This window comes from Bufo gargarizans, chromosome 2 (assembly GCF_014858855.1).
Source record: "Bufo gargarizans isolate SCDJY-AF-19 chromosome 2, ASM1485885v1, whole genome shotgun sequence".
Lineage (NCBI taxonomy): Eukaryota > Metazoa > Chordata > Amphibia > Anura > Bufonidae > Bufo > Bufo gargarizans.
Window position 1 is genome coordinate 708,194,307 of NC_058081.1, and position 26,166 is coordinate 708,220,472.

General features: G+C 46.7%; 1 protein-coding gene across 7 annotated transcripts in view; it reads left to right on the top strand.

Moving 5' to 3' along the window:
* Window positions 1-26,166, top strand: part of GRAMD1A (GRAM domain containing 1A) — a 147,597-nt gene that overhangs the window by 42,998 nt on the left and 78,433 nt on the right. The window contains exon 2 of one of the 7 annotated variants that reach the window (XM_044282534.1): window positions 297-396. The exons of 3 other annotated variants lie outside the window; for them this stretch is intronic. Coding sequence is in view for 1 of the 4 variants with exons in the window: in XM_044282533.1 (XP_044138468.1) it covers window positions 14,031-14,038 (8 nt within the window). In the remaining 3 variants the exon portion in view is untranslated. Of the gene's footprint in view, window positions 1-296; window positions 397-1,694; window positions 1,857-13,617; window positions 14,039-24,314; window positions 24,334-26,166 lie in introns of those variants that run through there. 3 more of the 7 variants (XM_044282535.1, XM_044282533.1, XM_044282537.1) reach the window with 3 other exon arrangements.

Genomic DNA, 26,166 nt, shown 5'->3' on the forward strand with positions numbered 1-26,166 from the left:
GGGGCTTATTTCTACTGGGGGATCTGTGAGAGCATTATTAAGACTGGAGGACTCTTCTACTAATGGAGGCACTCTGTAGGAGGCAGTATTACTAATGTGGGCATTCTAGAAGGGAATTACTATTGGTGTGACTACGAGGAGCACTATTACTATGGGGGCACTCATATTTCTTCAGGGTAGTATTGGGGGGGGGGGGGGGCACAGCGAGCAGCAGGATAACACTGTGGGGACTCCAGATTGGGAGATTATGATAGAAAAGTGAGGAAGCTAAGATGTCCATGTGTCACACTCTGCAGAGACGAGGGCTGGCTGACAGAAGTTCTCTGGACCTAATGTAGAAGACGATGACAGAGAAGATCAGTAGAGACGCCACTTGGGAGGCTCTGGAGGAGAGAGGTATGAGCTGCTGTATACTCCTGTATGTTTGATAGTGTCTATGCAGCAAGTAAAATGTCTTTAGTGCTAGTGCAGGCGGGCGGCGTTGACTGGGGCCATATGCATTGGGACTTGAGCCCCGGGTCTTTTGAGACCCTAGCAACACCCCTGATGCCAGGGAACTTTCCTCCTGGCTCCTGAGGCTTCAAGCTTTGGCCTCCATGGCCAGCAGAGCTTAAAGAGGACCTTTCACCTGGATATCCTTAATCTAATTATTATCCTACCTTATAGTGTGGCCCCCACTGATGTCTTGGCACTTTTTTTTTCTTCTAAAGAACCCCCCGTTCGTCCGCTCTGGTCCCCGTATCTTTTGGCGCCTCGTATGCTAATGAGGTGACTCGGTTATACTAGGCGTGGACTTGTATTTCTCCTGGGCGTGGTTATCTTCTCCCTGGCTGTGAGCGCCTCCAATCAGAGTGCCCCGCTCTTAGCCAGGGAGAAGACGCACAAGTTCTCACGGGAAAAGGAGCTGCGATTCTCGCGAGAACTTGAGTTCCTTCTCCCTGGCTAAGAGCGGGGCGCTCTGATTGGAGGTGCTCACAGCCAGGGAGAAGATAACCGCGCCCAGGAGAAGTCCACGCCTAGTATAACCGAGTCGCCTCATTAGCATACGAGGCGCCAAAAGATACCGGGACCACAGCGGACGAACAGGGGGGTTCTTTAGAAGAAAAGAAAAGTGCCAAAACATCAGTGGGGGCCGCACTATAAGGTAGGATAATAATTAGATTAAGGATATCCAGGTGAAAGGTGCTCTGGCTGGCATGGGCAGGTCCAGCAGAGACATGCCCCTGCACACCCTTCCCTTAGCAGGGGGTAAGCTAGACTAACTAGACCTTCTGCCCCACCCTTCCAGCAGGAAGTAGGACTCGCCCACCTCTCTCCAGAGGGGGGGTTAGAATGGAATGGAAGGTTCCATTCTATCTAAGTATAGCTCTGCCGTGTTTGCTGCCACCTGCTGGTGAACCAGATACATTACATGCGTACATAACACCTGCATAACAAAATAGGAATGAACATTGTGAAGGACGGGGAATAAATACAGAAGATGACATGAGGTTAGACCAATAAAGACAGTAGCAAGGTGCAGAAGTGGCAACACCACTCGGACAGGATGAGAGGACGGGTGGTGGCCTGCGGTGGGGTGCCCATGTCTGTGGTAATCATGACTGTGCCACAGTGCAAATTCACTGCTAAGATAATAGCATTCCTGCCTCAGGTCTCACATGTCTTTCATCTGACTTCAAGGTCATTTCTGAAGGTCGATCAGAGCAATGTTCAGGGCAGAAGACACCGAGCAACATGTGATTACCATAGGAACAATTATACATCCAGGTCCATCATGTACCCCTGGTGTCCACACTGAGGGTGGAGCAAGTAACACTCAATGGAAGAGGTCATCACACCCAGGGACTACTGCCCAGGTTATACCAGCTGTACATATATAATTATATACAGGAGGTGCCCAGGTTATACCAGCTGTACATATGTAATAATATACAGGAGATACCCAGGTTATACCGGCTGTACATATATTATTATATACAGGAGGTGCCCAGGTTATACCCGCTGTACATATATTATTATATACAGGAGATGCCCAGGTTATACCGGCTGTACATATATAATTATATACAGGAGATGCCCAGGTTATACCCGCTGTACATGTATAATTATATACAGGAGGTGCCCAGGTTATACCAGCTGTACATATATAATTATATACAGGAGGTGCCCAGGTTATACCAGCTGTACATATATAATTATATACAGGAGGTACCCAGGTTATACCCGCTGTACATATATTATTATATACAGGAGATGCCCAGGTTATACCGGCTGTACATATATAATTATATACAGGAGATGCCCAGGTTATACCCGCTGTACATGTATAATTATATACAGGAGATGCCCAGGTTATACCAGCTGTACATATATAATTATATACAGGAGATGCCCAGGTTATACCAGCATGCTCCATATCACTATATACAGAAGATGTATAACTTATACCAGCTGTACATATATTATTATATACAGGAGATGCCAAGGTTATACCAGCTGTACATGTATAATTATATACAGGAGATGCCCAGGTTATACCAGCTGTACATATATAATTATATGCAGGAGATGCCCAGGTTATACCCGCTGTACATATATTATTATATACAGGAGATGCCCAGGTTATACCGGCTGTACATATATAATTATATACAGGAGATGCCCAGGTTATACCCGCTGTACATATATTATTATATACAGGAGATGCCCAGGTTATACCGGCTGTACATATATAATTATATACAGGAGATGCCCAGGTTATACCAGCTGTACATATATAAATATATACAGGAGATGCCCAGGTTATACCCGCTGTACATATATCATATAGCAGGTTCTATCTGTAGATCGCCGCCAGCACCCGGGGGAATACTTTCTTAGATTGCGGTCTCCGGAGACGCTCAGTGTCAAGGGCACCGCCATGTGTTAACCCTTCCTGCCCCGTCAGAAGCACAGATCCCCGGGATAAGTGCAGGGCTCATTACATGTGACCGGACTGTGAGAGGAGCTTGACGTCTGCACTCTCCAGGACCCTGTTATTTAACCTCTCGCAGGGTAACTGGAGAGCACATTCAATGTCTCTGTATTGGAAAAAGGGTCACAGAGATCACATGGTACGTGGTACCACCACCCTGCACAATAGGGAGAGCGGCTGCGCAGTAAATATAGACGGCTCTGCTGTGCGTGTGACCCGGACGTCTGGGTGTACGGTGTCAGCGCTGGTTCTGCCGAAACAAAAAAACGGAGAAAGCTGATGTCCTTAAAATTTTCAGATTTTTTGGGAATGAATTGGCAATGCCAATGTGCCCTGCGACTGAGGGGAATGTCCGCGTCCCACCTGGCCAGTGGCATAATGTACCAGGGGGCAGCATAGGGCAGGACATCCCGAAGGAATGGTGGGTTCTGTCCATCCATCATTACATAGAAGAGTCCATATTATAACTTCCTTCCACTGCAGTTTTTGTTACCCTCACAGGCAAGTGGGCACTGCGACTAGCCACCCAGGAAGGGTGGAGTGATTTTGCATTCTGGTTCACACCTACCAGTGTCCAGCAGAGCGGCGCTGTAACGTATGCGGCCATAGGTTTGACTCTACTGCACTTGGACCTCCTCTTGTTTCATATGCCCTTCTCTGGGTTGCACCTTAGTTTGGGAATATCTCTGTACCTCTATGGCAGGGATCAGCAAGCTTTGGCACTTCAGCTGTTGTGAAACCACAACTCCCAGCGTGCACAGTTACTCAGCTGCTCTTGTAATTGCCGTAGACGTGAAAGGAGGATTCTGGGAGTTGTAGTTTCAGAATAGCTGGAGTGCGGGAAGTTGCTGATCCTTGCTCTATGGGATTTAGTGGGCGCTATACCAGTGTCTCGTACTAGTGCCCAAGTGCCCACAGCTGCCAGTGGGCAGCCTAGACATGACATAACACTCTGCATAACACAGGGGTAAGGTCTCAGGGCCACAAGGAGGATTGCTCAGTCCTATCCCAAGTCTTTATTAGAAAGGTCACTTAAGGACTTTTTACTTTGTAACAATTCATGTTGTTCTTTAACTCGCAGATGTTACAATGTAACTTCTGAACCTTCACTGGTTACACAGTGGTAACAAGGTTGGAATATTACTGTCCCTCTTTGCCCAGCTGTCCTCTCACCTAGCTCCACTTGGTCCCTCAGACAACCATTGGCTTCATGGTCACTAATGTGTCACTATGTACCAGGCACTTCGACTAAGGACTAGGGCCTTTTCAGCCCACACCAAGCCATCAATGGCTCCCAAAGCCTTAAAGTCCCTTTAGTTGCTCGCCTGCCTGTGTCATGGTGGCTGCACTCAGGCAGCATCCCTCAGACGCTCCATTTCTCTTTTCCTCTGCTTGCAGGCTGCCGGTGTCTCTCATGGTGACTGTACTCGGGACTGCTTGCGAAGTGCACCTTCAGCAGACTCCTGTGGTTACTCGGCACTCTCTCTACTGGCAGTATCAGACCTATCCTACTACCCAACAAACATTGGCATCTCCTTCACCTTCAAGCCGGCGGTCCAGGCACACTGGCAGGGACTGGCAATGCTGCATGCAGACATTAGTTACACCAGACACTGCAATGTGGCAATTACATGGGGCAATAACAAGCAAGGCAATAGTCCCTCCCTTAAGGAAGGAGATATGAGGGTCACCCCCTCACAAGCCGAGCACTTTTGCCAGCACCACATTACTGTGATACTCCATCCTACGTATTGCTGTGTGGAATGGTGTGGAGCACGGTTCTGCAACCTCCGGCACTCCAGCTGTTCTAAAACTACAACTCCCAGAATCCTCCTTTCACTTCTGTTGGAGTTACAAGAACAGCCGAGTAAGTGTGCATCCTGGGAGTTGTAGTGGCACAGCAGCTGGAGTGACGGAGGTTGCTGATCCCTGGTATAGAGCTTTGTTATACAGTCATAACTTTGCCTTTGTGCTCCATCTTATATTGATGGACCAGAAAGCTCAGGATGAACAGTATTGTAGCGCAGGGACAGAGAAGGTCTAGAGAGGCTCCTGATTCAGCTTGTAAGGGGGCAGACCTTTCTCAGGATCTTTTTAGCCAGTGAGTGGCGTGCATGGCTCCCTCAATGGGCAAACCCAGGCATTTCTCTCTGCGGTGAACTGTCTGGTCTGTTCCTCTCCCCTGACTCATCACAGATCCTCTGGATGCTCACAGATGCCAGGAGTAGAAGCGCTATGCTCAATTGCATCGGCTGAACACTACTCTGCTGTGGGCATTATTGCACCAAACTTCATCTACGTCTCTGGGCAGTGCACCTATTTGTGGGCATCACTCACCTCCACTTGCTAGCTAACTACCACACATTGGGGCTGGTCTTTTCTATCCCAACGACTGCTGTACTCTCCTGGACACCTGGGCTTGGGTACATCTGACCCCCTGACTTAGCCCAGCATTGCAGCCTGCGTGGCAATTAACCCCTTATTCCAAGGCACGTGGCTGCAGTTTACAGACCAGTTGAATACATAGACATTTAGAGCATCCATTGACATCTTTGTCCGAGATTTTATGGCGCACACAGACATTTATCCTACAGTGTTGCATATGTTACTTATTACGCTGGCGTTGTCCACAGTAAATAAGCACATAACAGTCCAGCGCGTTTCTGTAAGAAGAGGGGGGTCCAGCATTTTTAGTCCTTTTACAAGCTCTAGTCCCTTGAGTCCCTTCGGCTGATACATACCTGGTAAACTGCACCACTAAGCCATCTTAACCCATAGATAAGAACAGGATAAAGACTCTTATTGTTTCAAGGAAGAAACATTTCATTTGACACATGGCGGTGACTATGGAAACCATGACGCACGCGCTGTATTTTCTCACTGTATACGCGATGAGATTTTCTTGTTGAGGATGAGAATTCATATTATTGCACGACGGAATGAAACCTGAGAATTTTAGATCAGGAAGGAGTGAACTAAAGCTGCCAGGAAACTCAGGGGTGATGACATCACATGAAGTAGACCGCCAGGCTCCTCCTCCTTATTGAGGCCCATCCCGTTCAGACTAAGGCCTCATGTTTTTTGCCCGGATAAGAGGCGGGTGCGTTGCGGGAAAATGCGGGATTTTTCCGCGCGAGTCCAAAACATTGTAATGCGTTTTGCACTCGCGTGAGAAAAATCGCGCATGTTTGGTACCCAAACCCGAACTTCTTCACAGAATTTCGGGCTTGGGATCGGTGTTCTGTAGATTGTATTATTTTCCCTTATAACATGGTAATAAGGGAAAATAATAGCATTTTGAATACAGAATGCATAGTACAATAGCGCTGGAGGGGTTAAAAAAAAACATTGAACTCGCCTTAATCCACTTGTTCGCACAGCTGGCATCTCTTCTGTCTTCTTCTTTGCTGTGTGCAGGAAAAGGTCCTTTGATGACGTCTCTGTGCTCATCACATGGTCCAATCACATGGTTCATCACCATGGTGAGGGACCATGTGATTGGGTCATGTGATGTGACATCACCACAGGTCCTTAGCCGGCAGCTCAACATTACAGAAGAAGACAGAGATCCGCAACTACGCGATCAAGTGGACTCGGTGAGGTAATTGATTCAGAATGCTATTATTTTCAGAATATTCAGAATGCTATTATTTTCCCTTATAACCATGTTATAAGGGAAAATAATACAGATCGGGTCCCCATCCCGATCGGCTCCTAGCAACCATGCGTGAAAATCGCACCGCATCCGCACTTGCTTGCAGATGCTTGCGATTTTCACGTGGCCCCATTTACTTCTATGGGGCCTGCGTTGCGTGAAAAACGCACAAAGAGGAGCATTCTGCGATTTTCACGCAAACCACAAGTGATGCGTGAAAATCACCGCTCGTGTGCACAGCCCCATAGAAATGAATGGGTCCGGATTCAGTGCGGGTGCAATGTGTTCAACTCACGCATTGCACCCGCGCGGAATACTCGCCCGTGTGAAAGAGGCCTAAGTGAACCAGTCTCCTTCTTCTCAGCCTAAAATATTAGTGGTTTATGCTAATTTTCTCTTCGCCATAATGGAAACTTCCTGCTGAGCTTGTGCTTATACATAGCAACCAATCTGGGCAGCTGAGCTGCAGTATAAAGCATGGGGGAGATACAGAGAATGTTTGTTTTCTTTGCGTGATTATGCGATTCTTCAATCCTCTAAGGCCTCATGCACACGTCCGTTGTTTGGGTCAGGATGTAATCTGCATGTAGCCCTCAGGGTCACAATTGTCCAATAATGAGGAACACCTAGAAGGGGGCAAATACTTTTTCACGGGTGCTATACTGTGTAATGTGACAGAAAGAGTTAATTAATGCTCATCTTCCTAATGCTTCTACCACCATTACTAATAACGCCAGGAACCGTTCTCACCTTCAAGGCTTTTATTGTATTATACATAGAGAGCTCTTAAAATAAAAAACACTTTTTTATATCATTTGTTGCTTCTGTCACCCTGGGTGCTGCTCGGCGCAAGCGCTGGAAAGAATTTGTCTCCTTCCTCCTCTGGCAGCCGACAGCTGTACTGCAGAGTCCTCTGAGCTGTACTGCAGTGCCCCGTGGAGGCTCCTACCTGGTAAGTAGGACAGACGGAGGTCTCTATTGGCTGCGCTGCAGTGATCACTATGAGTGACTGACTGAGCATGTGCGTCCACCAGCAGCTATACCCTCTGAACACCAGGTGGCGCCATGCTATGTACGTAAATGTCAGAACTCTTCACTGGATTGTTTTTTAACGGCATAGAAAAGGCAAATAAACTTTATTTTTTATCATCTATAAAGGGGCATGACATAATGGAGGCCTAAACCCCATAATACTGTATAATAAATACTATCATACACCAGGGATGATGACCGTAATACTACTAATGGTGTAATGCTACTCCTACTAATAACAATGATACTACTACCACTAATAATAATAATAATAATATAGTTGTAATACTACAGTTAGGCTCTGTGTGTGTTTTGCGGATCCGCAAAACACAGACACCAGAAATATGCGTTCCGCATTTTGCGGACCGCACATCGCCGGCACTTAATATTAAATGCCTAGGACATGTTCTATTTTTTTCGGGATTGAAATTGCGGAACCGGAAGTGCGGGTCAGCATTTCCGGATCAGGGCCGCACATTGTGCAGCCCCATAGAAATGAATGGGTCCGCAATTCCGTTCCGTAAAAGGCTAGTTTCACACTAGCGGCAGGGGAGTCCGGCAGGCTGTTCCTGTCAGATCCGTCCTGCCGCTAGTGCACGTGTGCCCCCGGACTGCCTCTCCGTCCCCATTGACTATAATGGGGGCGGAGTTCCGGCGGCAGCGCATGGCAAGAGGCAGCCGGACTAAAAGTACTGCATGTCGTAGTTTTAGTCCAGCTGCCTCTCGCCGTGCGCTGCCGCCGGAACTCCGCCCCCATTATAGTCAATGGGGACGGAGCGGCAGTCCGGGGGCACATGTGAACTAGCGGCAGGATGGATCCGAAAGGCTGTTCACCCGCCGGACTCCCCTGCCGCTAATGTGAAGGTACCCTAAGGGTACTTTTACACTATCCTTTTTGTTTTCCGGTATTGAGTTCCGTCACAGGAGCTCAATACCGGAAAAAAACTGATCAGTTTAAGGCCTCATGCACACAACAGTATTTTTTTGTTTCCGTGTGTCTTCCTTTATTTTTGGAGGATCTCCAAACATGAAGGAAAGTAAAAAAAAATCAAAGTTTAGTTTGCCATGCAAATGATAGGAAAAAAACAGACGCGGACACGTGGACGCGGATGACAATCTTGTGTGCATCCGTGTTTTTTCACAGACCCATTGACTGTTGTCCGTGAAAAAAATAGGACAGGTCATATTTTTTTCATGGACTGGAAACACGGATCACGGATGCGGATGACAACTGGTGCATTAGCCGTGTTTTCCACGGACCCATTGAAAGTCAATGGGTCCGCAAAAAAAACGGAAAACGGCACAACGGCCACGGAACACAACAACGGTCGCGTGCATGAGGCCTTATCCTAATGCATTCTTAAGGGAGAGCAATCCGTTCAGGATGCATCAGTTCAGTCCCTCTTACGGTTTTTGGACGGAGAAAATACCGCAGCATGCTGCAGTTTTACCTCCGGCCAAAAATACTGATCACTTGCCGGAAAGCCGGCATTATATTCCATTGAAGTGTATTAGTGCCGGATCCGGCTTTCCAGTCTGCGCATGCGCAGACCTTTAAAAATGCAAACAAAAATAATACCGGATCCGTTTTTCTGGATGACACCGGAGAGACGGATCCGGTATTGCAATGCATTTGTGAGACGGATCCGGATCTGTCTCCCAAATGCATCCGTTTGCGTCCGGATTGCCGGGTCCGGCAGGCAGTTCCGGCGACGGAATCCTCTGCCCCAAGTGTGAAAGTACCTAAAGATAATACTACTACTAACAATAATGTAATAATGATACCAGTACCACTAATAATAATACAATAGATATAATACTAATAAACTCATTACTTCTACTACTACTCTAATACCTGAGCAATATGGATGATACTACTACTACCACCAAGAATTCTAACAGAATATGCATGTTACTACTACTTACAATACAATATTAGGGTCCATTCACACGTCAGTATTTTGCAATCCGCAAATCTGCGGAATGGAATGCGGACCCATTAATTTCAATGGCCCCGCAAAAAATGCGTTCTGTTATGCAGATCCGCAAAAAAATAAATAAATAGAGCTTGTCCTGGTCCGTGGTTCCCTTGTAGTCAATGCGTCCGAAAAAATACGGATGACATGCGGAATGCATCAATATGTCATCCGCAATTGCGGATCAGTTTCCAGGAAATAGAAAAAAATATTTTTAGTACCCTAGCAACATATATTCTAGAGGTGGGACTAATCCAATTTTTTTCGAATCCGAATCCTGTACATAAGAATTGTGTGAACGGTGTAAGAAACAAAGTGATCCAAACACTTATGGGGGGGGGGGGGGGGGGGGGTCTGTGGATGACACTGCTATGGGGGGCTCTGTGGATGCCACTGTTATGGGGGCTCTGTGGATGCCACTGTTATGGGGGCTCTGTGGATGCCACTGTTATGGGGGATCTGTGGATGACACTGTTATCGGGGGGATTTGTGGATGACACTGTTATCGGGGGCTCTGTGGATGCCACTGTTATGGGGGCTCTGTGGATGCCACTGTTATGGGGGATCTGTGGATGCCACTGTTATGGGGGATCTGTGGATGCCACTGTTATGGGGGATCTGTGGATGACACTGTTATGGGGGATTTGTGGATGGCACTGTTATGGGGAGATCTGCGGATGGCGCTGTTATAGGGGGATCTATGGATGGCACACTGTTATGGAGGGGATCTGTGGATGACATGGTTATGGGGGATCTGTGGATGGCGCGGTTATGGGGGATCTGTGGATGGCGCTGTTATGGGGGATCTGTGGATGACACTGTTATGGGGGAATCTGTGGATGGCACTGTTATGGGGGATCTGTGGATGACACTGTTATGGGGGATCTGTGGATGACACAGTTTTGGGGGGATCTGTGGATGACACTGTTATGGGGGGATCTGTGGATGGCACTGTTATGGGGATCTGTGGATGACACTGTTATGGGGGAATCTGTGGATGGCACACTGTTATGGGGGATCTGTGGATGACACTGTAATGGGGGATCTGTGGATGACACTGTTATGGGGGATCTGTGGATGACACTGTTATGGGGGATCTGTGGATGACACTGTTATGGGGGATCTGTGGATGACACTGTAATGGGGGATCTGTGGATGACACTGTAATGGGGGATCTGTGGATGGGACACTGTTATGGGGGATCTGTGGATGACACTGTAATGGGGGATCTGTGGATGACACTGTTATGGGGGATCTGTGGATGACACTGTTATGGGTGATCTGTGGATGACACTGTTATGGGGGATCTGTGGATGACACTGTTATAGAGGGGATCTATGGATGACACTGTATGTAGCATCTTATGCTATATGTGTCATCCACAGATCCCCCATAACAGTGCCATCCACAGCTCCCCCTCCCTATAACAGCCCGGCCCGGCAGTAACTTTTACTTTAACTTTAAATCAGGTTCCGTGCATCTTTATGAAGCTCCAGTAACAGGCAGAGCGGGCGGCGGCGTAACATCACTCACTCATGAATGAAGCAGGTGAAGCAGGCGCGTCACGTGATTAAGTGACGTTACGCCGCCGCCCGTTCTGCATGTTACTGGAGCTTCATAAAGATGCGCTGATTTAAAGTTCAAGTAAACCGCCCGCCCCGACCGCATAGCAACGAATCGGCCCTAGATTCGTCGGATTAGAATTTCTTAAATTACGTCGGGATTCGAGTCCACGGATCCCACAAGATTCGTCATCCCACCTCTAATATATTCCTCCTTCTTTCTTTTTGCGGAGAAACGGACCGGATGCAGATGTACAATTGGTAAAAACGGAAGGATTTTGCGGAAACACAGATCCACAAAAAGCAAAAATCTGGACGTGTGAATGGACCATTAATGATACCACTAATAACGACATGGACGATACTGCTACTAACAGTACAATATGGACGATACTACTATTAATGCTACTCACACTACAATAAGGATGATACTAGAATACAATAAGGGCTCATGCACATGAACATTTTTTTTCTGTGCCCGTTCCGTTTTTTTGCGGCCCGTATGCGGAACCATTCACTTCAATTGGGTCTGGATTTTTTTTTTTTATTACTTCATGTGCCTTCTGTGTCTGTATGTCTGTGCTGCCAAAAAATAGAACATTACAGACAAAGATAGGACTGTTCTATTAGTGGCCGGACGCGGCAGATATCCGTGTTTTGCGGATCCGCATTTTGCGGTCCACAAAATAGCCAACGGTCATGTGCATGAGCCCTTAGGATGATACTACTACCACTAATAAAAATTCAATATGGATGATGCTACTACTAACAATACATTGTAAGGGCTCGTCACACAAACGTTTTTTGCGCTCTGAATACGGGCCTTTTTTTGCGCTCCTTATACGAAACCATTCATTTCAACGGTTCCGCAAAAAAAACTGAATGATAGAACATGTCCTATTATTGCCCGCAAATCACGTTCCGTGGCTCCATTCAAGTCAATGGGTCCGCAAAAAAAAACTTAACACATACGGAATGTACTCCGTATGTCTTCCATATTCGTTCCGTTTTTGTGGAACCATCTATTGAAAATGTTATGCCCAGCCCAATTTTTTCTATGTAATTACTGTATACTGTACATGGCATACGGAAAAACGGAACGGAAATGGAAACACTACTGGGGGAAAAAAAATGGAAAAACGAATCCAGAAAAAACAGCCCGCAAAACATACGGTCGTGTGAACGAGACCTAAGGCCTCTTGCACACAACCGTTTTTTTCCCGTTTCCGCTTTTTTTGTGTTCCGTATGCGGAACCATTCACTTCAATGGTTCCGCAAAGACAACGGAAGGCAATCCGCATGCATTCCGTTTCCGTAATACCGTTCCGTTCAAAGATAAAACATGTCCTATTATTGCCCGCAAATCACTTTCCGTGGCTCCATTCAAGTCAATGGTTCCGCAAAAAAAACAAAAAACGGAATGCATACGGAATGTACTCCGTATGTCTTCCGTATCCGTTCCGTTTTTTACGGAACCACCTATTGAAAATTGTTTAATGTACTTACTGTTTAAACATTATTGTATGTTTCCGTTTGCGATCCGCAAAAAAACTAATCACAGACGGAAAAATTGAACGGCAAAACGAAACGGAAACAATACTGAAACAAAAAAAACTAAAAAACTGATCAGTTTAAGGCCTCATGCACACGGACGCTTTTTTTTGCGGTCCGCAAAAACGGTTTCCGTTGTTCCGTGATCCGTGTCCGTTTTTTCTTCCGTGGGTCTTCCTTGATTTTTGGAGGATCCACGGACATGAAAAATGAAAAAAATCTAAGTCAAGTTTGCCTTTGAAATGATAGTAAAAAACGGACACGGATCACGGACGCGGATGACAATCTTGTGTGCAGCCGTGATTTTTCACGGACCCATTGACTTGAATGGGTCCGTGAACCGTTGTCCATGAAAAAAATAGGACTCATATTTTTTTCACGGACTTGAAACACGGATCACGGACGCGGATGCCAAACGGAGCATTTTCCGATTTTTCCACGGACCCATTGAAAGTCAATGGGTCAGCGTAAAAAAACGGAAAACGGAACAACGGCTGCGGATGCACACAATGGTCGTGTGCATGAGGCCTAAAACGGACCGCAAAACCCTACGGTCGTGTGCAGGAGGCCTAATATGGATGATACTACTACTACTCCTGGTACTACTCAGGATCCCACTGTTACTAGTACTGACAATAAAACAATCCTGTTGCTACTTCTTGTTGCAGCACTACAACCCCCACCATCTGGCGTTCTTTACACTGTGACGCACCTCCTGCTGGGTGTATTTTTTGGCTCACACAATGCCGCCCCCCTGACTACAGGACCCTCTGCGGCTGCCCCTGGGGGCTGTGACATTTTGTGTGATGCTTTTTGCCTCATTTCCCATCTCTTGTAGAGAAGGGGTGGGGGGAGGAGTGAGCGGCAGCGGCGGTGGTGGGGGAGGCTGGTGTCACATTTCTGAATCCTTAGATGCCGGAGAAGAGAGAGACAGAGAGAGAGACTGAGCTCGGGAGCCATGGCCGGCTGAGATGGGAGCACAAAGAGGGGGTCGTCCATAGGGCCGGGCAGATGTGGGGACGTATACGCACAGACAGAAAAGACCGCCGGTGACAGCATGGAAATAAAAGAGACCGCGCGCAGCAGGCAGTGACATCCCGTAAACCCCACGCAACCGAGACCCCCCTCCAAAACACAACGAGCCTGAAGCACGCGCACGGCAGACATGACACAAAGTAACACAGCGGCAACATAACAGGCAGCGCTACAGTCCACATCCTCAACCGCCGGGGCCATGACACCGCCATCCGACTGAAGAAGGACACGTGGAGCCCCCCACTATGATCGAGTAAGTCACAGCACCCCGCTTTTCTCTTTATCTGGGGGCTGAGGGGGGGGGGGGGTCTTGGCTTTTACTGCTGTAATTACGGAGTCGGCCAGCTCGGTGGATGTGATCCGTAGAACAGGAAGATGACGGCGTGCGATTAACCCTTGTCTTCCTCTCTGCACGCCAGGCCGTGTAGTCTGCAGCATCCCATGAATGAGCAGCACTGTGCCAGAGGTTGATTGCGGCAAGCGCCCCCCCGGGGGGTTAGGGGTTAATGGCGGCTCAGCGCGCTGCACACGTGGTCCGTGTTTTGGGATACAATATTGCAATTGTTTTGGGATGAAACGTGGCACCTGTGAGGAAACGCAGGCGTCTGTCATTAACCTGCGCGGGGGGGGGGGGGGGGGGGGGACGCGTCCTCGAGAGGTGGGCTTCGTACGGCCGAGGATTAAGCTGACAAGCGTTGCAGCGAACGGTGGTTTGGTTTCTACCGGTTGTCAGGTTGCAGCAACTTGCAGGTTGTCACGCGTCCCCGGTCAGTGTCATTAGGTGTGATACATGGCGACCTTATGGCGCATGACCGCAAATCGCCGAGGACCCCCAGTCGTCCGTTACAGTGTAACCATAGGATTCCGATACGGTCACAGAACGGGGGGGCAGGTAAATGTTTACAAATGTATGACCTTAGGCCTCCTTCTATGGTGATCCCCAGACGCAGGGGCGCACCACCAATGAGGCCAGGTAGGGGCAAGAGGGGGCAGCGGAAGGGCCATGGGCAATGAGCGCTTTCACTGTGGCAAAGGGGCTAGGTTAAAAAAATTGTTTCAGTTTTTGCCGCAAGCAGCAGTAAGGCTAGGCGCACCCTGGACCAGAGGTCCCATCAGGGGCAATGATCCCTGGCATAGCATGGACGCTAGTGAGGCATCAGAGGCGCCGAGTTCAGTGCCTCCCTAGCGCTGTGTGCTTTGCCATCTGCATGTGCAACGGGCGCCTCCCCCTAGGGCCCTCTATATATAAAACGTCCCAGGTATAGGAAATGCCGAGTGGTACGTTGCGGCCTAAAATGTCTCTAAGGCTACTTTCACATTAGCGTTTTTTGCGGATCCGTCACGGATCTGCAAAAACGCTTCCGTTACAATAATACAACCGCCTGCATCCGTCATGAGCGGATCCGGTTGTATTATGTCTTCTATAGCCATGGCGGATCCGTCCCCATTGACTTACATTGTGTGTCAGGACGGATCCGTCTTGCTCCGCACCACATCGCGGACAGAAAAACGCTGCTTGCAGCGTTATTCTGTCGGTGATGGGGACGCAAATAAACGGAACGGAATGCATTTTGGTGAACTCCGTTTCGTTCAGTTCAGTTTTTTCCCCTATGACGGATCTCAATAGCAGAATTGAAAACGCAGATGTGAAAGTAGCCTTATGTGTGTCACGGTGCTCCTACCTGGATGCCGCTGGACCTCAGGCTTTGGCTCTAAAGCAATTAATAGGGGGGATAATTGAGGGACTGAGTCCAGTCCTTGAGATGAAGTTCAATGGCAGCTTTACTTTGCATAAACGTTTCAGGCTTTGTCTTGGTTCCAGCAGGCTTTAGCATGAAACTGGCAGACAAACTCCACTCTGCTACATCTGTTTCTCTCCTGACAGAGACTGTACTGACAGGCTGGCAGTATAACTCAGCTTCTTCTGTATGCTGCTCTCTCTCTCTGTAGTCTGACTTATGGTTATACCAGGGAGCTTTCCTCCTGTCTCCTGAGGCTTCAAGCTTTGGCCTCCATGCCCAGCAGAGCTTAGGGTGCTCTGGCTGGCGTGGGCATGTCCAGCAGAGACGTGCCCCCCTGCACACCTTTCCCCTGTCTAGGGAAGACCTAGACTGGAACTAACTGGTCCCCACCCTCCCTTCAGGAAGCCGGGCTAGCCCACTTCTCCACAGAGGGGGGCTAGAATGGAATGGAAAGCTCCATTCTACCTAAGTACAGCTCTGCCGTGTTTGCTTCCACCTGCTGGTGAACCAGGCACATTACACGAACAGTTACATAACATTAGAAATGCACAGTGTATAGGACCTGGAACATGCATAAGATGACGTGAGGTTAGACCAATAGAGACAGTAGCAAGGTGCAGTAGTGGTAACTCTGCGGTGTTACATATGGAGATTGTCTTCTCCTTCTTGCTTGCGTGGGTTTCATCCAGACACCGGTTTCCTCCTACAAACTCGCGCTGACAGGTGACGTTCTCTGAAATGAATCATGGCCTACGTATTCAGCTCCAGGGAGAGGGATTAGAGTGCAAGCTTCTGTGGCAAAGGTGCGGGTTGTCCAGTCCTATGGGAAAAAAAGCTTATTCAGCCTTCTAGTAAGCACTGTGTTGACGCTCATCATCGTTTTCAAGATCTCTGCTTACTGCGGAGGCCGAAAACGCTTCCTAACTGTTCACACGGCTGCAGTTCGACACAATGTATCAGCACAGGCGGCACGAGGGATGCAGCGGCTGCGCCTGTCGACCACAGTGATACATTGTAGTGACCGATGTGTTGAGCCAGGACTAGATCGGGGTGGGCTCTAAGGGAAAACAGGAATGTTTCCCTTCACTGACAGCAAGCAGGGGTCTTGAAAAAGTTACTGCGCCTTTATATGATCCATTTAATAAATGGGTTCTATCCAGATTTAAACTTGAGGATAGGGGATAGGTGTCCGATCACTGTGACCCCCATCGATCACGGGAATGGGGGTCCTGTGCCTTCTGTTTGGATAGAGCACCGGTTGAGCATTGCCGATGGGACTGACAACCATGGCCGAGTGCAACGCGTTTCCACCCCTCCCATAGAGATGAATGGGGCAGCAGCGCTCCTGCTTGAGACCCATTCTCGTGATCGGTGGGGATCCAACCGTTGGGTCACACACTTATGGATAGGAGATTAGTTTAAATTTTGGCACAACCCCTTTAAACGGTATTGAATTAACAGTGATCTACCCCTTTAAGAAGACACATGCACCCAGGTATGAGGTCATACATGTGAGGATGTGTCTGTCAGCACAGGGTTAACTATAGGTCAGCACTATATACTATATACTGCTTGCACAGCTATGGAGGGGTCCCACGGCTATAATCAGTTTGGGGGCTCCCAATCTGCTGGTTCACCCCTTCTCCATCCTCATCTCAGGACACTAGGGCATGGGGATCATTCACCCGATCCACAGAGGGGCAAGTTCAAGCAGGGCCCCGCTCCCTGTGAGCCCCAGAGCCGCTGCCTGTATGGTGTACACACTGTGCCCATGATAGGAATCAGTCACTCATGTAACATGTAAGAAAACGTTTCAATGAACAGATTGCCTCCATATTGTACGAGAGGGAGGATGAGGGTGATCACTAGAGCGTTGGGGAGTCGTAGTCCCCAGGGGCTCCCGCTTCTCTTTGGCACCTGATATGGCAGATAAAAGAAACAATATTACAGTCTTTGTATGTAAAATGGCAGCGAATCCCTGAACTTGCAGGAGTCCTGGTTTTCCCATCCTGCTCCAGGGGTCATACATTGTGAAAATACCGCTCCCCGGGTGTATCAGTACAGAGCGCAATGATCTGCAGAGGTCACCTACCCCCTGCTCAAGGTCAGGCACGTAATCACTGTGCAGTATCCAGACTACTGTCCTGTAATCCACCCCGCGGGAGCCTGTACTTCTATAGTCTGACCGCATCAGAGGTACGAGACTGACGGTGCACTTAAAGGGCAACTCCAGACTCATACAACTATATGGCGCCTATTCTTATCCATAGGAGCAGTATTATAGTAGTTATATTCTTGTACATAGGAGCAGTATTATAGTAGTTATAGTCTTGTACATAGGGGGCAGTATTATAGTAGTTATATTATTGTACATAGGAGGTAGGATTATAGTAGTTATATTCTTGTACATAGGAGCAGTATTATAGTAGTTATATTCTTGTACATAGGAGGCAGTATTATAGTAGGTATATTCTTGTACATAGGAGCAGTATTATAGTAGTTATATTCTTGTACATAGGAGGCAGTATTATAGTAGTTATATTCTTGTACATAGTAGCAGTATTATAGTAGTTATATTCTTGTACATAGGAGCAGTATTATAGTAGTTATATTCTTGTACATAGGAGCAGTATTATAGTAGTTATAGTCTTGTACATAGGAGCAGTATTATAGTAGTTATATTCTTGTACATAGGAGCAGTATTATAGTAGTTATAGTCTTGTACATAGGGGGCAGTATTATAGTAGTTATATTATTGTACATAGGAGGTAGGATTATAGTAGTTATATTCTTGTACATAGGAGCAGTATTATAGTAGTTATATTCTTGTACATAGGAGCAGTATTATAGTAGTTATATTCTTGTACATAGGAGGCAGTATTATAGTAGGTATATTCTTGTACATAGGAGCAGTATTATAGTAGTTATATTCTTGTACATAGGAGGCAGTATTATAGTAGTTATATTCTTGTACATAGTAGCAGTATTATAGTAGTTATATTCTTGTACATAGGAGCAGTATTATAGTAGTTATATTCTTGTACATAGGAGGCAGTATTATAGTAGTTATATTCTTGTACATAGGAGCAGTATTATAGTAGTTATATTCTTGTACATAGTAGCAGTATTATAGTAGTTATATTCTTGTACATAGGAGGCAGTATTATAGTAGTTATATTCTTGTACATAGGAGCAGTATTATAGTAGATATATTCTTGTACATAGTAGCAGTATTATAGTAGTTATATTCTTGTACATAGTAGCAGTATTATAGTAGTTATATTCTTGTACATAGGAGGCAGTATTATAGTAGTTATATTCTTGTACATAGGAGCAGTATTATAGTAGTTATATTCTTGTACATAGGAGCAGTATTATAGTAGTTATATTCTTGTACATAGGAGCAGTATTATAGTAGTTATATTCTTGTACATAGGAGCAGTATTATAGTAGTTATATTCTTGTACATAGGAGCAGTATTATAGTAGTTATATTCTTGTACATAGGAGGCAGTATTATAGTAGTTATATTCTTGTACATAGGAGCAGTATTATAGTAGTTATATTCTTGTACACAGGAGCAGTATTATAGTAGTTATATTCTTGTACATAGGAGGCAGTATTATAATAGTTATATTCTTGTACATAGGAGCAGTATTATAGTAGTTATATTCTTGTACATAGGAGGCAGTATTATAGTAGTTATATTCTTGTACACAGGAGCAGTATTATAGTAGTTATATTCTTGTACATAGGAGGCAGTATTATAGTAGTTATATTCTTGTACATAGGAGCAGTATTATAGTAGTTATATTCTTGTACACAGGAGCAGTATTATAGTAGTTATATTCTTGTACATAGGAGGCAGTATTATAGTAGTTATATTCTTGTACATAGAAGCAGTGTTATAGTAGTTATATTCCTGTACATAGGAGGCAGTATTATAGTAGTTATATTCTTGTACATATGAGCAGTATTATAGTAGTTATAGTCTTGTACATAGGAGGCAGTATTATAGTAGTTATAGTCTTGTAGATAGGAGGCAGTATTATAGTAGTTATATTCTTGTACATAGGAGCAGTATTATAGTAGTTATATTCTTGTACATGGGAGGCAGTATTATAGTAGTTATATTCTTGTACATGGGAGGCAGTATTATAGTAGTTATATTCTTGTACATAGGAGGCAGTATTATAGTAGTTATATTCTTGTACATAGGAGCAGTATTATAGTAGTTATATTCTTGTATATAGGAGCAGTATTATAGTAGTTATATTCTTGTACATAGGAGGCAGTATTATAGTAGTTATATTCTTGTACATAGGAGGCAGTATTATAGTAGTTATATTCTTGTACATAGGAGGCAGTATTATAGTAGTTATATTCTTGTACATAGGAACAGTATAATCTGTGTTGGACTGGGATATCTTGGGCCCACCAGTAGTTCACACAGCAGCAAGTCGCTAAAAGATGACTGCCTATGGGGGTCCCTGCAGGGACTTGGAGAAGGCAGGTCTCTGATGAAATGTGACTCTGCCTCTACCCCTAGAAGTCGTCTCTGCCACCTCTATAATAATACATATAATAAGCTGCTCATCTATATGCAGTCAGCGTTCTGTGCCACTTGTGCACTAGGGGCCCACCTTGCTCAGGGGCCCAGCAGGCAATTCACCTGTTCCCCTCTTGGCCAGTCGGAGCCCGAGTATAATAGTAAGCAGACCTATACCCCTGGATGCTGGGAGAAGACGAGGTGTTTCAGGTTGAGGAACTTTATGTCAGACATTATCGGACCGTCTCCTGTGGATGATGAAACTGGGATTGTCGCAATCGATGCAGCAACAAGTAAGAGCAGAAGGGGAACTAATAGAAAACCATGGGGGGGCGTAAAGTGTAGAAGGACTATTCACAAAATGCTGGAAGGACAGAGAATGGACCAAGGGACGTGGTCGTGAAGGACAGTAACTGAAGACTGCAAGGTAAAGAGGTGGAGATGTCTCAGAGCGCACGGCATGAAGAGACCTGTCTCCATGATCCGACAGCTGGGTTCGTCATCACTGATTCCTGTGTCTACATGTGTCTGTGCGATTACTCAGCTCATACGTGGCCTCACATCATATGTTACACGGGTGGAGAGGGGGCGCCTAGGGGGCCAACTGTAGGATTCGTCATCGGACAGTATCACACCTAATGGGCTTAGATACATGGCTCATTATATCATTTCACACGTGATAGAATTAGATACACGGCTCAGCGCATAGTATTGGACACACTAGGCTTAGATACAGTGTATTTGCAGACAGCTTTACACGTGATAGGCTTAGATACAGCAGGCAGTATCACACGAGAGGCTTAGATACACAGCTCAGCAGGCAGTATCAAATGTGATAGGTTTAGCTACAGCAGCTCAGCAGACAGTATCACACAGGATAGGATTAGATACAAGAGATCAGCAAATGTTAGAGTGCATGCTAGGCTTAGATACAGCGGCTTTGCAGACAACTTTACACATGATGGGCTTAGATACACCACTGAGCATATAGTATAACAGTATCACAAACGATAGGCTTAGATACAGCAGCTCAGCACACAATATCACATGCGGGGCTTAGATACACAGCTGAGCATACAGCATCATGCATGATAGAATTGGGTACAGCAGCAGATCAGCAGCTAGTATCACACGTGATAGGCTTAGATACACAGCTGAGCATTCAGCATCACACAATAGACTTAGATACACAGCTGAGCATATAGTATGACAGTATCACAAACGATAGGCTTAGATACACAGCTGAGCACACAATATCACACGAGAAGCTTAGATACAGCAGCTCAGCACACAATACGATAGGCTTAGATACAGCAGCTCAGCACACAATATCACATGTGGGGCTTAGATACACAGCTGAGCATACAGCATCATGCATGATAGAATTGGGTACAGCAGCAGATCAGCAGCTAGTATCACACATGATAGGCTTAGATACACAGCTGAGCATTCAGCATCACACAATAGACTTAGATACACAGCTGAGCATATAGTATGACAGTATCACAAACGATAGGCTTAGATACACAGCTGAGCACACAATATCACACGAGAAGCTTAGATACACAGCTGAGCATACAGTATCATGCATGATAGAATTAGGTACAGCAGCAGATAGTATCACACATGCTAGGCTTAGATACAGCGGCTGACCAGAAAGCATCACACATGAATTGACAGGATGGTGGGAATGAACATTGATGGGTTTTTCCCTTCTGGGAGCCGGGGATGTCTTCATTTTCTTTCTACAACCATCCTTGAATCATCTTGTGAGACGTCTAGGTGACAACCAATGACGGACGCCATTTCACTGCCGACAGGGGCCGACCCTGAGGGCCATAAAACTGAACATTGCACAGCTCCCTATGTGTCAGTCCTCACTGATCATGGATGACCAGGACAATAACCCCCAGTCATTTTGAGGAGAATGGCCTCACGGGAGGAAGTACTCTGTTTGTAAACTTTCTTCTGAGGGTTAAACCTCACACCGAGAGAGGAAACGACTCGTCACCGCCTGATTGTAAATATTTGAAGTGTCCTCATCTACATACAAGACGGCAAGTTCTCCAAATATCCTAATTCTCCAGGGTTATATACAGAGGGGGAGAAGAGCTGAGCGAGTCTACGGCTCAACCTGCTGGCACCTCTGGGAGCTTTTGTCACATCCCATTCTACGTCCAATAGAGTTGTTTTCCCCTTTTTGCTCTTCTGGGAAAGTTTTCTACAAAATTTCGGAGTGTGCCCATGTGAATTTTTTGCCCCTTCACCCAGAAGAGAGCGTTTGTGAGGTCAGACATTGATGTTGAAGGAGAGGACCTGGCCAACAATCTACCTTTAGGTTTTAGATGGTGTTGAGGTTGGGACGGTCAAGTTCTTCGCCATCACCGTGCCTTTATGGACCTAGCTTTTGTGAACGGGCGTTCCCCAAACTGTTCCCACAACGATGGGCGAATAAAATTGTCCACGATGTCTTCCTAAAGGGGTTGTCTTACCTGGAACATTGGTGGCATATCACTAGGATATGCCACCAATGTCCGATAGCTGCAGGTCCCACCATCTTTAGAACAAAGCTACCAAAGAGAATGAGATCTCACCGGGCATGCGCAGCCGCCCTCCATTAATTTCTTCTGAGGACATAGAAGAGAATGTAGCGGTGGCCGCGCACGCACGGTGTGCTCTCCATTTATTTCTATGGGATTTCCAAAAATAGCCGAGCGAGAGCCACTTGGCTACTTTCAGCCCTCCGATAGAAATGAATGGAGGGCGGCTGTGCATGCACGGTGCACTCTCCTGAAGTTTGGATGCTCCATTCTAGAGATGGGTGCAGGTCCCACCTCTGGGACCATCCTAGTGATATGCCACCAATGTTCCAGGTGAGACACCTCCTTTAAGAGTCAACTTTACTGGAGCAAAGAGGCCGAGGGCGACACCTGAAAAAAAACCTCCATAGCGATCTACTCCACCCAACTTTACAGCTGGCACAATGCGTAACCTTCTCCTGGCATCACCAAACCCTGACTCGTCCATCGGATAGCGAAGTGGGATCCGTCACTCCACAGAAGACGTCCAGAGTCCAGCGGTGCCATGCTTTACACCGCCCCATCCGACGCCTGGCATGCGGCTGCTTGGCCATGGAAGCCCACGCCATAAAGTTCCCGGCACGGCCCAGTTTGTATCAGCGTTACGTCGGAATGGTCTCCAGAACGTCTCCAGAACCTTAGATGTCTTCTAGTTATTTGAACACATCCACTGTTTCCAGGCTGGTAGGGGTTAATCAGACGCGTGGAGGTGGGGAGGGGGCGTCATGGCAGGAAAGGAAGCGGACAGGGGAGTATTGCAAGCAGTTTGCAGTTCACAAATGAGAGCTCAGCAGCTTTTGGCCCACATTCTCCGTACGGCGGTTATTAACAGGTTTAATGGTCTGTGGAGCAGATTAACTGGAAAAAGGGACAGAAATAAACATTTTCCGCCTAATAATCTGAGATATAATCTCCGCTTCCCTGAGAATTCTACCCCATAAAAAAATGTGAATAATTCTCCATTTATGGTGTAAGTCAAACAGAAGGTGGCGGGGTGTCTGCCGCTCCTCTGAGACCGGCCAGGCCTCTCCTGAGACGTGCAGTGGGTGATCGGCAACAGTCCAAGTATATAATCCCTATACTGTTCACCATTGGAACTGTAGAATGGCAGCAGTACCACATATGGCCACCGGGTGCAGCATTGTCAATGTACTTTGTAGACTAGACGAGGGCCGAATGCCTGTATACCATATTTGTAGCAGTCTTTTGGTGGCGTTGTGGAGGTCCTGGAGAAGGGGAGCCCTGCTATGGTTCACCCAGAAGGGGGTGACGTGTTTCCTTCTGGCTGCGGCAACTTGCAGGTCACGAAGCGACCACATTGGATGCAATGCAGCTGGTTGTCATTCTTTAGGATGATGGCAGTGGTGACGTTGGGGAAAAATGTTGCACTTTAACTGGGCCAACAATTCCCAACATGCAAACCTGCCGTGCTGTTCTCTGAACTTCAGTAGAAGTAAAATTAGCATGCTGGGAGTTTTAGTTTCACGACAGTCGGAGTACACCTTATGGGCTCATAGGGGGCACCGTCCTTAGTTGGGGCAGTGCGTGGTGGACATCTTCAGGTCCTCTTCAGCGGTGTCTCTATCTCCTCGGCCCTCTCTCCTGTGGATGGTGCAGACTCCCTCATGTTCCTCTCACAACCTTCTCTAATTATTGAGATAAATCTTTCTCGTTTTCAGGTAAATCTCTAAGCAGAGACTCGTCCCCGCGAGATTCCTCCTCCTCGAGAACATAACGATGCTATATACTGTATCTTGATGATTTTCTCTATTTCTCTGTGTTCTGCATTTATTTAGTACAGAGAACTTTTCCTACATTACCCACCATGTACATCCTAGGGAAATCGTGGCTGCTCATTGCCACCACTAGGGGGCAGATCTGTATACAGCTGTATGCACTGACAGCACAGCAGTACCCTATACAATAGAGGAATACAGGTGGATGTAGATAGGGCCCCCTAAAAGAAGCCATGTACAGGGGTTATGGAGTTTATGGGATCAGATCCCCCTAGCTGGGGTTATATACAGCTCTATATGGGACCAGCCCCCCAAGTTTTACTGGAGGTATATATGGCTGTATATTGGAGATTAGGTCCCCTAGCTGGAGCAGTATACAGCCCTTTAGAGGATCAGACCCCTGTATGGAGCCGTATACAGCTGTATACAGATAGGGCCCCTGTATGGAGCCGTATACAGCCATATACAGATCAGTCCCCTGTATGGAGCCGTATACAGCTGTATATAGATGAGACCCCTGTATGGAGCCATATACAGATAGGGCCCCTGTATGGAGCAGTATACAGCTGTATACGGATCAGACCCCTGTATGGAGCCGTATACAGCTGTATACAGATAGGGCCCCTGTATGGAGCAGTATACAGCTGTATACTGATAGGGCCCCTGTATGGAGCAGTATACAGCTGTATACTGATAGGGCCCCTGTATGGAGCAGTATACAGCTGTATACTGATAGGGCCCCTGTATGGAGCCGTATACAGCTGTATATAGATGAGACCCCTGTATGGAGCAGTATACAGCTGTATACAGATAGGGCCCCTGTATGGAGCAGTATACAGCTGTATACTGATAGGGCCCCTGTATGGAGCCGTATACAGCTGTCTATAGATGAGACCCCTGTATGGAGCCGTATACAGCTGTATACAGATAGGGCCCCTGTATGGAGCAGTATACAGCTGTATATAGATGAGACCCCTGTATGGAGCAGTATACAGCTGTATACAGATAGGGCCCCTGTATGGAGCTGTATACAGCTGTATACAGATCAGACCCCTGTATGGAGCCGTATACAGCTGTATACAGATAGGGCCCCTGTATGGAGCCGTATACAGCTGTATACAGATCAGAACCCTGTATGGAGCCGTATACAGCTGTATACAGATAGGGCCCCTGTATGGAGCAGTATACAGCTGTATACAGATCAGACCCCTGTATGGAGCAGTATACAGCTGTATACAGATCAGACCCCTGTATGGAGCAGTATACAGCTGTATACAGATCAGACCCCTGTATGGAGCAGTATACAGCTGTATACAGATCAGACCCCTGTATGGAGCCGTATACAGCTGTATACAGATAGGGCCCCTGTATGGAGCAGTATACAGCTGTATACAGATCAGACCCCTGTATGGAGCAGTATACAGCTGTATACAGATCAGACCCCTGTATGGAGCCGTATACAGCTGTACACAGATCAGACCCCTGTATGGAGCCGTATACAGCTGTATACAGATCAGACCCCTGTATGGAGCAGTATACAGCTGTATACAGATCAGACCCCTGTATGGAGCCGTATACAGCTGTATATAGATGAGACCCCTGTATGGAGCTGTATACAGCTGTATACAGATAGGGCCCCTGTATGGAGCAGTATATAGCTGTATACAGATAGGGCCCCTGTATGGAGCCGTATACAGCCATATACAGATCAGACCCCTGTATGGAGCTGTATACAGCTGTATACAGATCAGACCCCTGTATGGAGCCGTATACAGC